This window comes from Micromys minutus (assembly GCF_963924665.1).
Source record: "Micromys minutus genome assembly, chromosome: 1".
Taxonomy (NCBI): domain Eukaryota; kingdom Metazoa; phylum Chordata; class Mammalia; order Rodentia; family Muridae; genus Micromys; species Micromys minutus.
In genome coordinates, this window is record NC_137969.1 from 241871556 (window position 1) to 241889796 (window position 18241).

Sequence of the window (18241 nt, forward strand, 5' to 3'; positions counted from 1 at the left end):
GATGTCCTAAACGCTAAAACTGTGGCCTCTGGTTATGCACCCAGAGCTGACTAGTAGAAACTAGCTCTTAAGAAGCTAGCACAATCCACCCCTTCCTTGTCGCTTGGGACAGGGTGGCAGGTGGAAAGGCTGGCCCCAGGATTATGAAAATGGGCTAAGTGGCCATGTCTCTCACCCGCTGAAACACTCAGGAGAGCTGGCCCTGCACCTCTCCTGGACAGCAGGTAGAGCTGGCCCTGGATGTGGGTGCTGCTGGTGAGCCAGCCTCAACAGAGAGGGCATGATGGCCTGCCGGCTAACCAGCTCAGATACCTCTCAGGCCCAGATCCAGGGCTTTGAATTGGCCTGTGCCAGCATCTATCCCATCAATGAACTGCTCGAGTGCATGAAGGAACTAGTTCTACTGATCCAAAACTACAGTCTCCACGACACAGGGCAACAACAGGGTATCTGAGAGCAGCACGGGTGAAGATCTGGTGATGATAGAAGCCAGAGGCCTTGTACTAATCCAGTGAGTTATTCTTGTAAGCAAACAAGTGTGGACAAAATGGAATACTGTGGGACACAAGACAGCTTCTACAGTGAGATTTTTTTTCCCCCCTCTGGGGGAAGTTGCAAGGGGTGGAAGGCAGGTATGAGAGGGTGGGGGAAATGAGGCGTTTGATATGAAGTTCACAACGAACCAATAAAGAATTTTTAAAGAAGAATATGGGCATAGTTGGTGCATGTCTGTAATCCCAGCACCTCAGAGGCTAAGGCAGGCGGAACAGGAATCTGAGTGCAAACACTGTGGCCCTGTCACAAAGCTAACACCGGACTCAAAGCCAAAGCATACTCCAAACCACTCAAAGGCTTGGAGGAATGTATGGAGAATGGAAACCTTTCTGAATGTCTATCCTGGAAAAGGATTCTTCTATGATTCTCGTGGTTGGGAACAGGGAGAATTAAAAGGAATCTAATGTAGAAATAAATTTGAATTGCACACGATAAAGATGAATTTACACTGAAAATGCTGAATTCAGGAGAAAATGAAGCAGACATAGTTACCCAAGTTTTGGGAGTGGGTTTCAGGCAAGAACACAGCGGACATGGGAGGGCTGGTCATTGTCAGGACGGAGATAACATGAGGTATGTGAGGGGTTGACCTCCTTGTTTCTGGGCTAGTATCAAGTAAGATAAAGAACTTTCGAATCTGTTAAAAATCACTTCGAGCAACAAGTTCTTTCAATTTGCATTGTGAGCACACCTTCTGATGTTCATTTTCCTATAAACCAGCAAAGACATTGGGGTTTGAACAATTTGAACATTTATTAGCAGCCATTGAACTCTTGCTGCCCTGGATGCCTTAAATGAAGAAATCTAGCAAACAGCCAGACTGCTCTTAGACCAGCACAGATAGTCCCAAGCATTCCACAGACACCTTGAAACAATCACACAAAGACTGCAGTCAATTGGATCGTCCCAGCTCCTGAACGTTGGGCTCCAACAAGGGCTGTTGGAAAAGCTTTGTACCTGATAGTTTTGTGATCCTGAGCCTTGGAGAGCTTCAAACAAACCTGCAATTATTTCTTGTTAGGCCAGAGGGCAACCTCTTCTCCTTGTGGTCTAGCAGAGAGATAGCTGTAATTGGTTCTAAGAGGTAAAGCTGTGATTAGTCCAACATATGGCTGGGCTTGGCCAAAACAAATAGCTGTGATTAATCCAAACATCCCAGTTCAGGCCTGGAGACACTCTCAGGAGCAGCTTCCCCTGTGTTACCACAGCGGGCTTATCAAGAAGCTCCTCTCAAGCTCCCTTTTCTGACCCACTTTCAGCTGTGTGGAGGCAGCAGACAGAAGTGGGAGGGGGGCTGTTCAAGAGTAGCCAGGGTAAGGTGAGCTTAGAGGGGTAACAAGAGGCTCAGAGCTAAGAGTAAAGAGCAACAAAGTACCAGAGAAGAGAGCCTGCAGGTCCTGGTCACAAGACCTGTCAGATCTTCAGGGCCAAGTGTGCCAGGCACCTGGCTGGGAGTTCAATCACTGGATGCCACTACGGTTTGAGAAATCCCAATACTTAGGACCTGTAGGAAGCTGCAATCCCAGCTGAGACTGAGAGCTGCAAACGCAACTTCTAGGCCCAAGGTGCTCTAATACATTCAGGGCTGAGACTCAACACTAGAGGGCCCTACTTCCCACTCAAACTGGCAACAGTACAGAAGTGTAACGCTAGAGGGGGATACTTGCCACTCTTGTTACCTGCAGCCAGCAGCCCTCAGGAGGCAAAGGCAGGCTGATCACTGGGTTCAAGGCCAGTATGGTTTTCAGAGCAAGTTTCTGGACAGCCAGGGAAACCCTACACAGAGAAACCCTTTCTCAAAAAGCAAAACAAAACAAAACAAAAAATTCCTCTAGAATTAAAGTAAGGTCATAATGCATGGGTTCCAAATATTGTCCCTCCATCTCACTAAGTAGAATAATAGTACATTTTCTAGAAAATAATCTTTTTTGTCATTTGACAATATCTATCAATCCCATAGTGATACTTGAGGTTAGATTTTAACTCAGATCAAGGCCCATAATCTTTGAGCTATACATTGCTTCCTCCTGATTACCTACAGACTAAAATTCGCAAATGAAAAATCATAAAAAGGAAAATGAAAGGCTCCCTAGGCCTAGAAAGAGCACGGTGAAATCAGGTAACCTGTAGGTCTTTGTCCTCTGCGCGACCAGTAGTGGTCGCCATAGCGCAAGTCCCGGACCCCGCCCCCTGCTCGGGACGTGCGCGCGCATGCGTGCGCGGACACGCATGCGCGCTGGCTCTCATTTGCACGGGGGCGCCAGCAGGGGCGGGGACGCGCACGGCGGAGGCGGAGCGGCGTAGGGGGCCAGGCTGCAGGGTGGCAGCCCGCGGCGGGCTCCAGGTAACCGAAACGCCGCGAAGTGCTGACCCGGCCGCCCGCCGCCGAGCCATGGAAATCGGCACCGAGATCAGCCGCAAGATCCGGGTGAGGTCCGCGTCGGCGGGTGCTGGGCATGGCGGGCAGGCGGTTGCCAGGAGTAACGGGGCGGGTGGGCCCGGCCTGCGGCGTCTCCTCCGCGCCGGCCGCCTCTGACGGAGCGCAGGCGCGGCCGTCGGCTCCGGGGACGCCGGAGGGCCCGGGGGACGCTAGCGGGCCCGTGTGAGCCACCGGGGCGGTGGCTGCGGAAAGCACGGCGCGGGGGGGGGGGGGGCGGGCGTCCCCTCCCCCACCTCCCGGGGGCGCGGAGCCGCTCTTACTGTCGCGGTTTTCACCTTTGCTTTTTTTTTTTTTTTCCCTTTCCCTCTCTACCTCAGAGTGCCATTAAGGGGAAATTACAAGAATTAGGAGCTTACGTGGGTAAGTTGATTCTCATCATTCGCCTCAATATCATGTAAGGCTTGCAGCTGACTGGATGTGTCTGAGAGATTCTGCCCAAAGCTCCTTAGGTGGTCTACCTTAAGTTAAAATCCATGGTTTCCTCTACCATCCTTTCATTGAACCATCTATAGCAGCACCCCGAGTTCCCTTCCCCCAACCCCATCTCCTGTCCAAGATGTTATTTTAAAATGGTCTAGCTTTTTCCCCTTCTGCTGAAGCTGTCGAGTTTTTTTTTTTTTTTTTTTAGTTTGTTTTTGTTTTCTTTTTGTTTTGTTTTTGGACCCATGTTTGTCCGAATCTTGTTCTGTTTTTCCTGTTGTTATTTTCTTTTCTCATGACCTTTAATTTGAGATCTTTCTCTCATTTTCTTTTTCTTTTTTTTTTTTTAAACCAGTTCCATATAGAATATTATCGATGAGACAGATAAAATAATGTTTTTAGAACTGGCTTCTCAGCTGGGAGTTATGGCCCATGCCTTTAGTCCCAGAACTCGGAGGCAGAGGCAGGGGTGTCTACAGAATGAGTTCCAAGATAGCCAGAGCTACGCTGTGACACTCATCTTAGAAAAACAAAACAAAAACTACACTCCTTAGTATTTTGATTGGGAGAGCAGAGAAGTACTTGTAAAGCAGTTGCATACTGAGCTGATTGTTTCGAGAAAAGACATTCGTGATTTCCAAGTAAGGTAGTTGCTATGAAGTGTCAACCTGACAGGCTGTTGTCGTTTGGGAAGATGGAATTGATTGACACGGGAGGGCCCAGTTTACAGTGCATGGTATCCTGGATTGGTTTTGCTGGGTGCTTTAAGAAAGCAGGCAGAGTTGGCCAGTAAGCAGCACTCCTCCATAGTCTCTGCATTCCTTCCTGCCTCTAGGTTTCTGCCTTGATGGACTATATGCTGTAAGATGAAATAAACACTTTCCTCACCAAGTACCTTTTGGTCAGTGTTTTATCACAGTAGTGGAAAACTTTTTACATTCTAAGAAGTAATAAACTGGTTTTGTGGACTTGTAGGCCTAAAAAAAAAAAAAAAAACCAATAGTTTTTATTGCCAATGACAAGTTGAACTTTGAAAGTTTGGGTTTACCCCTGTGAACTTGCAGAACCAAAAGATTTGGTGATGAGATTGTGGAGGCACCAACAGTGTGACTTCATTGTAATGAAATAGACCAGTATGTCCTTGGTTCACCAGTGAACTAGCACCTTCTAAGTGACCACTACACATTACATTATGCAAAGGTAAAAGGCAATGAAGGTTGTACAGGTGGATTTTCTTGTAACAGTACAAAGAGTTAGTTGGTGTTATATTAGATTCCATATTGCTAATAAACTGCTGTTTGAGTTTCAGTGTAGTAATACTGTAGCATATCCACAAGGTCTAAAAAGGCTGTTAAAATACTCAAAGTACATAATTTATGGGACTAGATTTTCTATACTATACTATACTAGAAAAAGAAAGCAAGGCCATCCTCAAAACTATGTTTTCTGTTTGTCCCAGAAACTTTAGCTTCTAGAAAAACCATTAAGTTGATATGATTGGGCTATTAACCTGTAATCTGTACTTGTACCTGTAATTGGTAATTAAATCCTTTAAAAAAGTCTCCATTTTAAATTCATTTAAAAAGTCTCCATTTTAAATTCATATGGTTAATATTAGTAGATATAGTTCACATCATTCGGAAGGAACCTGAGAATGAACAAGCTAAGAATTAGTAGTTCATACATGATAGTTGGTAGGTGGTGTCTTAGGGTTTTATTGCTGTGAACAGACACCATGACCAAGGCAAGTCTTATAAATAAAAACATTTAATTGAGGCTGGCTTACAGGTTCAGTCCAGTACCATCAAGGTGAGAGCATGGCAGCATCCAGGCAGGCATGGTGCAGGAGGAGCTGAGAGTTTTACATCTTCATCCAAAGGAAGCCAGGAACAGACTGAACATCCTCAGGCAGCTAGGAGGAGTTTCTCCAAGCCCATCCCCAGAGTGACACACTTCCTCCAACAAGGCCACACCTTCTACTAGTGGCCACTACCTTGGCCACTACCTGGGCCAAGCATATGCAAACCATCACATTCCACTCCCTGGTCCCCATAGGCTTGTTCAAACACATAAGTCTGTGGGAGCCATACCTAAATATAGCATAATAAAACGTACATTTAGTCCAACTTCCAAAGTTTCCATAGTCTGTAGCAGTATCAACAATGTTAAAGATCCCAAGTTCAAAGTCTCTTCTGAGATCCATCCAATCACTTAACTGTAATCCTTGAATTAAGTCAGGCAACCAGCTGGGCAATCTCCAAATTCCTCCATCAATTGCCCTGATGTCAAAGCAGTCTTCAGATTTTCAACTCCTTTTTCATCTTTGTTGATGGCAACAAACTTCTTTCTCTTGGGCTGGTTCCACTGTTAGCAGCTTTTCTTGGTACATAACCCACCGCTCTGGCATCTTTAACATCTTTGGGTCTCCAAGGCAATTTCAATGTTACGGCTTCTCATTTCAATGTCTGGGATCCATACATGATCTTTTGGGCTCCTCCAAGGGCTCTGCCCTCTGTAGCACTTCAAGCTCAGGTTGATCCCCAACCAACACCTTTGCTATTGTTCTTGATCATCCCATGGTACTGGCATCTCTAATATACTGGGGTCTTCTGTTGCAACTAGGCTTCACCAATAGCCTCTCATAGGCTCCCTTCATGGTGTCAAGCCTCAAATCCTTTGCAGGACCCTTTCAGTCCTGAATTATCAACTACAGCTGAGGCTGCACTTTCACCAATGGCCTTCCATGTCCTCTCACAGTCCCAAGCCTCAGCTGCTCTTCATGACGCCTTCATGCCTCAAGACTAGTACCACCTGGGTGATTCTTACACATTACCAAGTACAGCTGCAGCATGAGGTACATACAACTTTGGCTATCTCTGGAACACAGTTTTTTTCCTCTCAGAAAACATTTCCTAGAAGATCTCACCTCAGTGATGCTGGTCTCTTCTTAATCACCACTAATTTCTTAGCTCCAGCTAACCAGCATCGATTGTCCCAGTGTCTCCTTCTCTTCTTAAATATAAGGTCAGAGCCACATGGCCAAAGCTGCCAAGTTCTGCTGCTTGCAGGAGCTGGAACATGGCCCCTTGTTCTAGTACATTATCACCAGATTCCTCTTTTCTAACTCCTTCACTACCTAATCTTTCTTGGTAGATTGACCTTGAATTTAAAGATCTGTATGCCAGTCTCCTGGGATTAAAGGTGTGTACCACCACATCTGGGTTTAAGCTTTCTTCACCTGCAACTTGCTCTATTGTAGTCTGGCCTCGAACTCAGATATCTGCTTACTTTTGCCTCCTGGGATTCAAGGTTTGTACTAAATTGCCTGGAGCTAATTTAGCTGGGTGGGGTCTTGCCCCAAGGTTTCTTAATTCAATTTGAAATTCTTTTTTTTTTTTTAGATTTATTTATTTATTTCATGTATATGACTACACTGCAGCTGTCTTCAGATGGTTGTGAGCCACCATGTGGTTACTGGGAATTGAACTCAGGACCTCTGGAAGAGCAGTCAGTGCTCTTAACCGCTGAGCCATCTCTCCAGCCCTGAAATTCTTGAATGCAGGATTTAGCTCCATTTCACTTCCTGGTGTCCCTTTAATATATCAAACCATATATTTTGTATCTTTCCTTTCTCAACTTGCTCCTTTTCATTAAAATGCTCTTCATAAGGGTGAGCTTTAGTAACCACACAAAAGAACTTACATCAATCTGTTTTGAGACTTCCTTTTTCAAAGCAATTAATCTAAATCTCTTCATCTTAACTCAGGCAGACTCTTCAGACAAGGGCAAAAAGCAGCCATGTTCTTCACCAAAATACTACAAAAACAGTATGTTGGCCACTTACTGAAATTCTCCAATGAAACTGCTTGATCCAAGTCAGCACATTTCAAATCACTCTCAGTAATAAAGTCTTCTATATTCTTATTAGTCCATTAAAGCCACATTTAAAGCCTTCCACAGCTTTCCAAATCCAAAGTTCCCAAAATGCACATTCTTCTAAACAAAAGCATGGTCAGGCCTATCACAGCAATACCCCAGTCCCTGGTACCAACTTCTGTGTTTGTTAGGGTTTTATTGCTGTGAACAGACACCATGACCATGGCAAGTCTTATAAATAAAAACATTTAATTGGGGCTGGCTTACAGGTTCAGAGGTTCAGTCCAGTATCAAGGCAGGAGCATGGCAGCATCCAGGTAGGCATTGGTGCAGGAGGAGCTGAGAGTTATACAACTTCAAAGGAAGCCAGGAACAGACTGAGCATCCTCAGGCAAATAGGAGGAGTGTCTCCAAGCCCATCCCCAGAGTGACACACTTCCTCCAACAAGGCCACACCTTCTACTAGTGCCACTACCTGGGCCAAGCATATGCAAACCATCACAGGTAGGTTTCAGATTTTTTTCAGGATTGATTTAAGACTCCTCATGGATATGAAGAATAAAGCTGAACCAGAATTTTATTAGTTTTAATTTTTTTAATACGTAGTGGTTCCTGCTGTGAGATCTACTGTACATGTATAATTATGTTAGTTGATGGCCAGTGTGAGGGCCCCATGTGTCATTGAGATGTATTCAGTCCTGTCACCGAATTTCAGAAATTCCAAAAAAGATTATTTTAGTTTTTAAACATTCCCTTATAGTTGTGTTCTGAAAATACTGCTGGGATGGGTGTCAGTCTTACTACTCTAAATAAGTGGAATGTGGAGAGAGCTACATTAGCGGCTGTCAGCATACTGATGATTGGGAGCTCAGGTTTGGGGTCCTTAGTGCTTCTGTGAAACTTTATGAAAAACACTTAAGAATGGATGAGAGGCAGAGCCTGTGGAGTGCCAGCAAGTCTTCACATTCCATCAGCTTCTTCCCTTCTGCTGCTTCTCCGACTGTTCTTCTGTGGCCCCGCCTTTTCTCTGTTCTCTTTTCTTAAACTTAGGACCCCTGTAAACTCCTAACACCATTGCATTCCCAAATTGGAAATTCCTTAAAATTAACAGTTTCATGTTGGGTTCTAGAGGAAAGCCTGCAGTTTAATATCTGTCACTTGAGCTAACAAATGTCATCCTTCGACTCTTTGAAGTAAAGCAGTCTTTTGTTTATGCTTGCATTTATTATTTATATTTATTTATTTATTTATTTATTTATTTATTTACTTATTTCACTGTCCGGAACAAGATGGCTTTTGTTTTCAGGATTTACTCTTTGAGATGGGGTCTCATATTGTGCTGCTTGAGCTGGCTTGCTACTCATCATAGAACTGTGCCAGCCTCAAATTGCTCCTCCTGTTTCAGTCTCCTAGGTGCTGGGGTTACAGTCACACCCCTGTTCGTAGTCACAGTTTCTCATATTTCTTTATGCTCAAAAAGAATCCCAGAGCTCTGGAAGGTTGTGCAAACAATTCCTCAAGAAATATTTGAGTCTTTATTTTTCAAAGTGGGGTACAAAGAAGAACCCCCTTTCAGGTGGGAAGAATAGTGGTGTGGCTGTGACCATTCTGTTTTCATTCATATGCTTGAGATGAAAGCATCTCCGAATCTTCCCAGTGGTTACTGTTGTCTTCTATCCCTAGAAGACTAATTTGAATGTATTTTACAGATCTCTCTGGACTCTGGAAGAATATTTTATGACCACATGCTAATTTAGCCTTAGGTTTTTGATTTTCATTATATTGTCTACTGAGAAGACAACTAGTGACTTTTAAAGGCTTTGCTGAGAAATGATTGATTGCTTATATTGTACATATTTGAAGTGTTTATATATAAGTATATATATTTGGCATGTCTTGATGTATATCCTCCCAAAACTATCACCAGCCAATTTGATAAATGTTCTGGGCATGGTATAGCTCAGTGGAGACTGCCTAACATTGTGCACACGATCCCTTGCTTGACACACTAGCATCTCTTTTTTAAAAAGGACAATTTAAACTCTCCCCTTCAAAAATTCACAGTAGCTAGTCTGGCTTTGTAATCTGTTCTTATACCTTTCCTTGTTCCCATTCTATACCAAGACAACCACTGATTTTATAAAATTTTAGAAATACAAATTGATGTAGTAACAGCTATCATTTCATTGGTACTATAAAAGAAAAATAACTTGTCTGCCCAAGTGTCTCAGAAGTCTTGTCTGTTTACCCTGAGTTCTAGTGTTGGATCGTAGTTAGTATGATGTATAAATAAGGATTAGCTTATTTATTACAAGTACAGTGGGAGCTTTATTGAAACTTTAGCAAAACAAAGATTGGCTGCTTGTTACATTTTCTCATTTATTGCATTGCATGCTTCCTTGAAATACTGCCCTTTTTTCTGTCCAGCTTCTATATTAGAGTTTGGAGCCTTCCCTTTTTAAAAAATTATTTATTTACTTATGTGCCCTAGTGTTTTGCCTGCTTGTATGTCTGTGTGAGGGTGTTGGATCCCATGGAACTGGAATTACAGACAGTTGTGAGCTACCGTATGTATGCTAGGAATTCAACCTAGGTCCTCTGGAAGAACAGCTAGTGTTCTTAACAGTCGAGCCATCTCTTCAGCCCCTAGATATTTTTCCCTTGAAACAGGTATCAGGCAGAAATTTCTGTTCAGATAGAAATTATGAGTATTTTAAATATTAAGGAAGTTTTAATAAAGTCGTGGTGTGGAGTCGTATGACAATAATCTCAGCATTTGGGAGGACATAGGAAGATGATGAGTTTTAAGATAGTACCCTCATCGAATGGAGGCAGGCACACACCTACTTTTCTCAGAAAGAAATTAGATTTCCTCATGACTTTGTTTTCTTATTAAAATGTTCTTGGGCTTTTTCCCTGCAGTCACTGTGTAGGACGAATGAAGTTGAGTTGCCATTTAACTTCTATCCATCCTTTGCTACTAATAATGGAACTCTTGGCATTATACCTGCTATAGAGTTCTGTGTAGTTTTAGTGTCTGAGATGTTGCTAGAGGTTTATAACGAGGAGTAATTGAAGTAACCTTTACTGAGTAGAAGTATATTCTAGTGACATGAATACTGTTTTGAACAGAAAACTAAACAATGCAGTTATTGGGGATATGTATCTACCTACCTTCTAAAAGTGTCTGAAGTTGATGGACATTAAAAAGATTTCTTTCAAAAACGAGTACATTTCCCAATTGATTCCATGACCCAGTATACCTAGTTTTATGACTAGAAATACATCCTTTTTTTCCAATTCCTGGCCTCCTAAAAATGGAAGTACTTATGGGGTAAAGGGAAATGGTTGCTGAGCTTTCTTCTCCAGCTATTGGAGTGAGGTATGAGTTATCAAGACTACTTCTCTGTTTTCAAGCACATTGATTTTGAGCAAAAACAAATAATGAGGAAACATTTAAAAGTTTGGTATACTTTTCCTTTTAAATAGATGAAGAACTTCCTGATTACATTATGGTGATGGTGGCCAACAAGAAAAGTCAGGACCAAATGACAGAGGACCTGTCCCTGTTTCTAGGGAACAACACAATTCGATTCACCGTATGGTATGTTTCTGAATATCTGTGCTTGGAGCAAAGTCAGAGTTGGTATTCTCTAGAAAGAGGTGTTGAGCGGTCTGTGAGGTTCATTGTGCACAGCCTCTGGAGGCTTCTCCATCTGTAAATGGGACTCGTAAACCACCTGTATAATTGTGAGGATAACCTAGCTGATGCATACAGAGTACATGCAGATATGCCTGCACCATAGGAGCCCTTGATGTATATTAGCCACTTTTGTATCTGTCACCTTCTACCCCCATTCACAGCAAGCACAACCACTTGCAGTGAACATCACATTTTGAGCTAGGCTGGCTTTTGCCTAAGATGTTTGTTTGTTTTAAGCTGTTTTCTTTTTCTGACACATGCATGTTTCCATTTGACAAACATCTCACTTTCACAGTTTAGAATTTGAGCAACTTTTTTTTCATATAAATGACTTTATGATTTGAACTACCCTTTATCAAACCACATGTGCCCTTAGGTGAGAATAAGCATAAGACTGAGTTTGAGAAGACCAGCTTTGGTTGTCAGGCTTAAGGCAAAATGAGAAAGGGGATAATGAGATAATGATATGGCTGACACAGACAGACTACAGACCCATCAGCTACAGGGAAAGCTGGTGGAGAATAGCTGAGTGAGCAGTTAGCCTGCTTAGTTTGACTCGGACACACGGAGGGAGGTAGTGCCTGCTCATGTCTTGACTCCTAAGGAAAGTCTTCATGGTCTCTTTGGCAACTGCATATGATGATACTACTTTGAAAATCTGTGCAGAATTTTCTGCTTTATATTGCTCTGTTTTGGAGACAGTTTTAGAGACATTATTAAGATTACAATGATCCTTGCATGTTAGCACACTGCTTCATTGTAGATAAATACTCTACTTAATAGTTTGTTCTCAAATGCTCATGGTGTTTTTGACTGAGGAAATTATACTATGATTGTGAACACTTCCTTTTTAAAGTCATCAGTGGTCCAAGAACTTTTGTTTCATGAGCATTATTGTGATCTGGCCTTTAGTTAAACCTTTAGATCACTTTGGATTTGCAGTTCAGCTAATCTAAATCAGAAGATTGACCTAGTAGGTTCTTTTCATATGACTTAATGGACTATGTAAGACAAAGTTCTTAAACCAGTATACCATTTACTGAATCTGAACTTAAAATCAAAATGAGGGTCTCATCTTGTACAAATGCATTTCACATTTATTGTTGCAAGGAATCATTTCTTCACTTTGGTACTTTTACCAGTGTTCACTAGAGTTCAACAGACTATACTGACTTAATTTTTTTTGTTAGTATTTGTATGTGTCTGCATATGTAAATACACAAGATGTGTGTGCGTGCGTGTTTATATTTGTAGGTCTTTATAATGGTAGGTCTGAATTTGACTTTGGTGTCTTGCTGGATGTCTCCACTTTTTTGAGATGGGGTCTCTCACTGGACTCAGCTCGCCAGTTACTTTAGCTAGACAGCTGGTCCCAACGTCCTGCCATATGAGTGCTGGTATTACAGGTGGCTTCCAGCACATAGCTGTTTTCATGGGATCTGGAAATCAGCTCTATTAGTCACATCTCAGCCTAGTGTGTGAGGTCCTGTGTTGTCATGTGTCTGTCATCCCGTTCTTCTCCTCTGTCCCCAGCCCAGCTCTGTTCTGGTGTTTTTTGGGGTTTTGCTTTTTTGCTGTCAGTTTTAAAACTTACACTGAGGACTCTCCACTCTATCCTGCTTTTTTTCTTTTTTCTTTTTTTTTTGAAACCCTAAAATAATTTTGTCATTAAAAAAAGTGACATGTGAATGGAGCCTGAATGAAACAATAGGAACCTTTGGTGTTTGGAGTGGATTTTGGGAATATGGATGGGCAAAATTACCTTCTGTGTAGCTATTGAAAGGGTTATGTTAAAGCAAAGTTGTATCCTATTTGCTTAATTTTGAAAGTAAGAGTTATAGTAAAGTTGAATAGCATAGTTTTAAATTCTTTTATTAACTTTATTCATCCTTCATTATTACATTGTTCAAGAATCCATGTAAATATTAGGTTGTGTAAATGATAGATTGACTGTGTATTTAATGTGTATACATAGTCATACATAGTCCTTAGGTTAAACCTGTAGGACAGGTCAAGGGAAGAAAGCAGGGAGAGAGAGAACACATACACACACACGCTGCATGCACAAACACATAAAATGGCTGTGATGAGCAGTATTATATTTTTTAGATATTTTTCTTATTTTACTATAAGCTGTTTTGATCTTTAGTTCTTAGGAAACAAGGTGACTTTTTTGAATCAAGACTTGTCAGGTGATGTTTTTGTCTTTTTTTCTTTGGTTCTGGTTCTGGGAGTTGAACCCAGGGCCTTGTGTGTGTTCGTTTCTAATATTCTGTTTTGGATCTGCTGACATAGTGCAATCCTAGCTACCTGGGAAGCTGAGGTAAGAGGATCACAAGTTCAAGGCCAGCCTAAGCAACTTAGACCCTGTCTCAAAAAGTAATGAGAGCTGTGGGTGTGTCAGTGATATTAGAGTGCTTCCATGGTTTGCATAATGCTGTCCGCCTCTTCAGTTTCTAGTACTTTAGCTGCTGTGCTGCTGAGCTCTTTCCCACCCGGGGGCTGGGGTGGGGCAGAGTGGTGCTGCTGTTCCTCCTCCTCCTCTTTCTTCTTCTTCCTCCTCTTCCTCCCTCTCCTCCTTCTCTTCTTCCATCTCTTCCAGAGGATAAATATTTTAAAAGTTTTTTTTTTTTTTTTTTAATTCTTTGGTATTCATGTAAGGTCTTTTAAAGCAAAAAAAAATGTGTGATTGGAAAGTTTGGTTTAGTATTATTTAATGCCTTTAAAAGCACTAATCTGAATGTAACGTCATCAGATTTAGGAGTGGCAATTGAAATGAAATTTTTGTTAAAGAAGGCTTTGTTTTGTTGTTGTTGTTTTTTTTTTTTTTTTAGGCTCCATGGTGTATTAGATAAACTTCGCTCTGTTACAACTGGTAAGATATATAAAATTGACACTTTTCTGAAATCTGTGTGTTACAGCATGTGACCCTTTATATAGTCATTCATTCATGCTGCTGGTGGGAGAGCATTGGGAGAATTAGTGGTTCATTTAAACTGAAAGAACAATAAACTGACTGTGATTGACAATAAGGAGCAGTGCCATGTATCTGAAGGAAGTAATCATAAATGTGCACAGGCTTTAACTTAAAGATACCCTCACTGCTTTATAATTGAAAGTTATCTAAATCTAAAGGTCTGGTGACGATAAACCAGGTCAACTATTATGATGTGTAAGAATACTGTTCAGCTACTAAAAGCAATGTGAAATGAGATGAGCGTACACAGTCAGTATCCCAGTATTTAAAACATAAGTGCAGATACTCTTGTGATACTGTTGATGATAATAATATTTATTATATTAAATATTATGTCATGTTATAAATAAGTATTTAATAGTATATAATCATATAATATATGATAATAAATAAATATTTATTATGATAATATAAAATTATTTTCTTCTTCTTCTTCTTATTATTACTGACTATTGGGGAGTTCTTATTTAAAAATTCCATGCCCATACTCTGTCTTTTAACCCCTAGTGCTTAAAAATCTACTTTAAAATTTCTTAGTAAACTCCAGCTCTGCTTTTAAAGTATCACATTTGAGGAACTGGCAATGTAACTCAATTGATACAGTGCTTACCTAGCAGGCAAGAAGCCCCTGGTTTAGTCTATACCATTGAAAAACTGCAGAAGTGGTACTTGCCCAGAATCCCAATACTCCAGAAGTGGAGCCAGGAGAATCAAAAGTTTATGGTCATCCTTTCTGTATCCAGTCAGCCTGAGCTTCATGGGACTAGTTTTTGCCCTTTTTGAAAAAAGAAAAAAAATTGAAGTTATTAATTAAAAGAAAATCTTTTCTATATTAAATATATTGCATTTAATTGGTGGTGGTGGGGGAGGAGGGATAAGAAAAAGATGACCAGATTATCATGTGTTTCTTTGCAGAGCCCTCTAGTCTAAAGTCTTCTGATACCAGCATCTTTGATAGTAACGTGCCTTCAAACAAGAGCAGTTTTAGTCGGGGAGATGAGAGAAGGCACGAAGCTGCCGTCCCTCCCCTTGCTGTTCCAAACTCTAGACCTGAAAAAAGGGATTCCAGAGTTTCTACAAGTTCACAGGAGCAGAAGTCCACTAATGTCAGGTAAAAGTCCAGTTAGTACCTGCTATTGCCAGATGGGTGTGTGAATGTTATACACATGTTATACAAATGTTTATTATGTCTTTTAGTTCCTATTTTCAGCAGTTTTTGGAAATAGTGACATAATCATGCACTTGTTATTCCTTGTCATTTGTTATTACAAAATACTTGATGTGACATCTTGGAGGAGGAGGAGGAAACTTGATTTTGGCTCAAAGTTCAGAGGGCTCTCAGTTCATCATAGCAGCAGACTATAGAGTTCATGGCAGCACAACCATACGAGAGAGATTTTTGACATTATAGTGGATGAGGGAGCAGAGAAAACTAAACCAGAAGCTGGGTTGGATATTATCAGAAACGGTCTGTTCCAGTTGGGCTCTACCTCCTAAAAGGATCCATAGCCTTGACATTAGCACAGTGAACTAGGACTCAAGTATTCAATACATGAGCCTGTATGGAATGTATCCTCTCTCTTTTTTTTAATGTGCATATGTGTTTTACCTGCATATATGTGAACCCTATGCATATCTGGTGCCTCTAGCAGCCAGAGGAAGGCATAAGATTCCTTGGTGCTGGAGTTGCATTGGACTCAAACTCAAATCCTCTGGAAAAGCAGCTAATGCTTTGGCCATTTTCCTAACCCCCTTAAGTTCAAACCATACCAGATGTGAGCAAGTTTTAAAATAAACTAATGGTGACCAGAATATGCTTTTTTTTTTTTAAGATGTATTTACTTTATGTATGTGAGCACACTGTAGCTGTCTTCAGACACACCAGAAGAGGGTATTGGATCTCATTACAGATGGTTGTGAGCCACCATGTGGTTGTTGGGAATTGAACTCTGGACCTCTGGAAGAGCAGTCAGTGCTCTTAACCGCTGAGCCATCTCTCCAGCCCATAAAAATTAAAGTATGAGGGCTAGGTGTGGTGTATTTTTTTTCATTTGATGTATATGAATGTTTTGTCTGTATTTGTGTACCATGTGCTTGTAGCACCCATGGAGTTCTTCAGAGGGATTTGGAGCCTCTGGAACTGAAGTTACATATAGCTATTAGTTGCTGTGTGGGTGCTGGGAATGAAACATGGATTATCTGGAAGAGTAGCCAGTTCTCAGAATCACTGAGCCCTCTAGCCCTAGTACAAGCCTTTAGTCCATCCCAGTACTTGGGAGGTAGAGGCAGGTGGATATATTTTAAGGCAGCCAGAGCTACATAGTGAGACCCTGTCTCCAAAAAAAGAAAAATTTAAAGAATGAGTATAATTTGAAAATAGTGAATATTTTAAAAGTATTCATCCTTCTTCATTAAAAATTTTTTTTAATAAATAGTCTTTGATGATTAGCGGATAGTCCTTTAGTTTTGGTATTAGGCTCTGCTTTTCTTCATTTATAGACATTCATATGATGATGGAGCTTCCACCCGGCTAATGTCAACAGTGAAACCTCTGAGGGAGCCAGCACCCTCTGAAGATGTGATTGATATCAAGCCAGAACCAGATGATCTCATTGATGAAGACCTCAATTTTGTGCAGGAGAATCCCTCATCTCAGAAAAAACCTACAGTGACACTTACATACAGTTCTTCTCGCCCTTCTATTGAAATCTACCGACCACCTGCAAGTAGAAATACAGACACTGGTACTCATTTAAACAGGCTGCAACTGCATCAGCAGCAAAGCAGTGCTCACGCTGCCAAGCAGCTGGATGTACCGAGCAGCCAGGTCTATGAAGCAGGACGGTTGTGTGAACCAGAAGTGCTTAGCAGCGTAGAAGACACTTACAGCCCCTTCTTCAGAAACAACTTGGATAAAATGAGTATTGAGGTTTGTATAGATGTATATAAATTCTGGCTTGCTAGGCTAGAGATTGGCACTTGTGAATTTCAAATATAATTTATGTAACTAAACAGATTGTGTGTTTCTCTTGGACTGGCTCTCTAAAGGGGTTTTTATGTCATGTACATGTATCTTGTGATTTTGGCATTTTGAGTTAGCTTTTCTTTTTGGTATCTATGTAGATGTGTCAGTTTTAGCTTTAAGCAGCTACATAACTCACTTTTAATAGTTTCTGTAACAGTGCTGTGTACAACTGTTAGTTCTTTTGACTTAGCTATTTGAGGAAGCATTTTTGTTTTTTATAAGAAAGCCAGTCTTTTCAGTTGTTAAGATAATCTTAAAAACAATTTTTGTGGTAAAACTTCATTTTCAATGCAAGGTAAGCTTAAATTTATCTCATTGTAGGACGAAAACTTTCGGAAGAGAAAGTTGCCTGTGGTAAGTTCAGTTGTTAAAGTAAAAAGATTTAGCCATGATGGAGAAGAGGAGGAAGAAGATGAAGATTATGGGACCCGGATAGGAAGCTTGTCCAGTAGTGTGTCGGTACCAGCAAAGCCTGAGAGGAGGTATGTGACCATAGCTGTAAATTAATCTTGAACTGCTTGATGCAGCTGCAGGGTTTTTGTCTGATTGTTTGGCAGTGCTGGGGAAGAAGCGTGGGTGCTGTGCATGCTAATGGTAGAGAAGTGCTCTGGTACTATGTTGGCTAACAGCAACACCTGGGTTTTGGAAGATACACACTAATAAGAGGGTTTGCTTAAAATTGGAGAGAATTGCAAAGACTACTAATTGAAATTAATGAGGGAGAAATGTTAATACGGAGTGAAAAAGCTGTAGATTTCCAATCCAGTTTACATGTTCTAAAAACTATAACTGCTATCTTTAAAACAGGCTACATAGTAAAGACATACCAGATGGTTAGCATGTAAAAAACTGAAATTGAAAACATTATAAAATACCTTTTCTTAAAACTCTTTTAGACCTTCTCTTCCACCTTCTAAACAAGCTAACAAGAATCTAATTTTGAAGGCTATTTCTGAAGCTCAAGAGTCTGTAACAAAAACAACTAATTATTCTGCAGGTAATTTCAATATAGTATGTTTTACTTGTAAGAGATTGCTTCTTTAAGTTGAGTATGCTTGTCTTAATGTGTAAAGATTCTTATTAGATACCAAAACCAGAATCAAATTCTTTTAGAAACTTGGTTTTAAAAAATTTCACCAGTTTGAGAAACTGTCATAGGAGTTCTTTGAGCATAGTAAACTTTCACATGTACAAACTTGATGATATCCACAAATTATAAAGGGAATTTAGAAAAAAGGGAGACTT

The 18241-nt window shown here is 40.9% G+C and overlaps 1 protein-coding gene across 13 annotated transcripts in view; it reads left to right on the forward strand.

Moving 5' to 3' along the window:
• Nucleotides 1-2859: 2859 nt before the first annotated feature.
• ZC3H14 (zinc finger CCCH-type containing 14) overlaps nucleotides 2860-18241 on the forward strand; it is a gene marked incomplete at its 3' end in the record, with an annotated part of 76084 nt that continues 60702 nt past the window's right edge. For 11 of the 13 annotated variants that reach the window (XM_080932419.1, XM_080932412.1, XM_080932417.1 and 8 more), the window contains exons 1-8: nucleotides 2865-2983; nucleotides 3313-3355; nucleotides 10781-10895; nucleotides 13829-13869; nucleotides 14887-15082; nucleotides 16471-16900; nucleotides 17318-17478; nucleotides 17893-17993. In XM_080932419.1, coding sequence (XP_080788545.1) covers nucleotides 2948-2983; nucleotides 3313-3355; nucleotides 10781-10895; nucleotides 13829-13869; nucleotides 14887-15082; nucleotides 16471-16900; nucleotides 17318-17478; nucleotides 17893-17993 — 1123 coding nt within the window. In that variant the 5' untranslated portion in view covers nucleotides 2865-2947. Of the gene's footprint in view, nucleotides 2989-3312; nucleotides 3356-10780; nucleotides 10896-13828; nucleotides 13870-14886; nucleotides 15083-16470; nucleotides 16901-17317; nucleotides 17479-17892; nucleotides 17994-18241 lie in introns of those variants that run through there. The other 2 variants (XM_080932423.1, XM_080932416.1) reach the window with 2 other exon arrangements.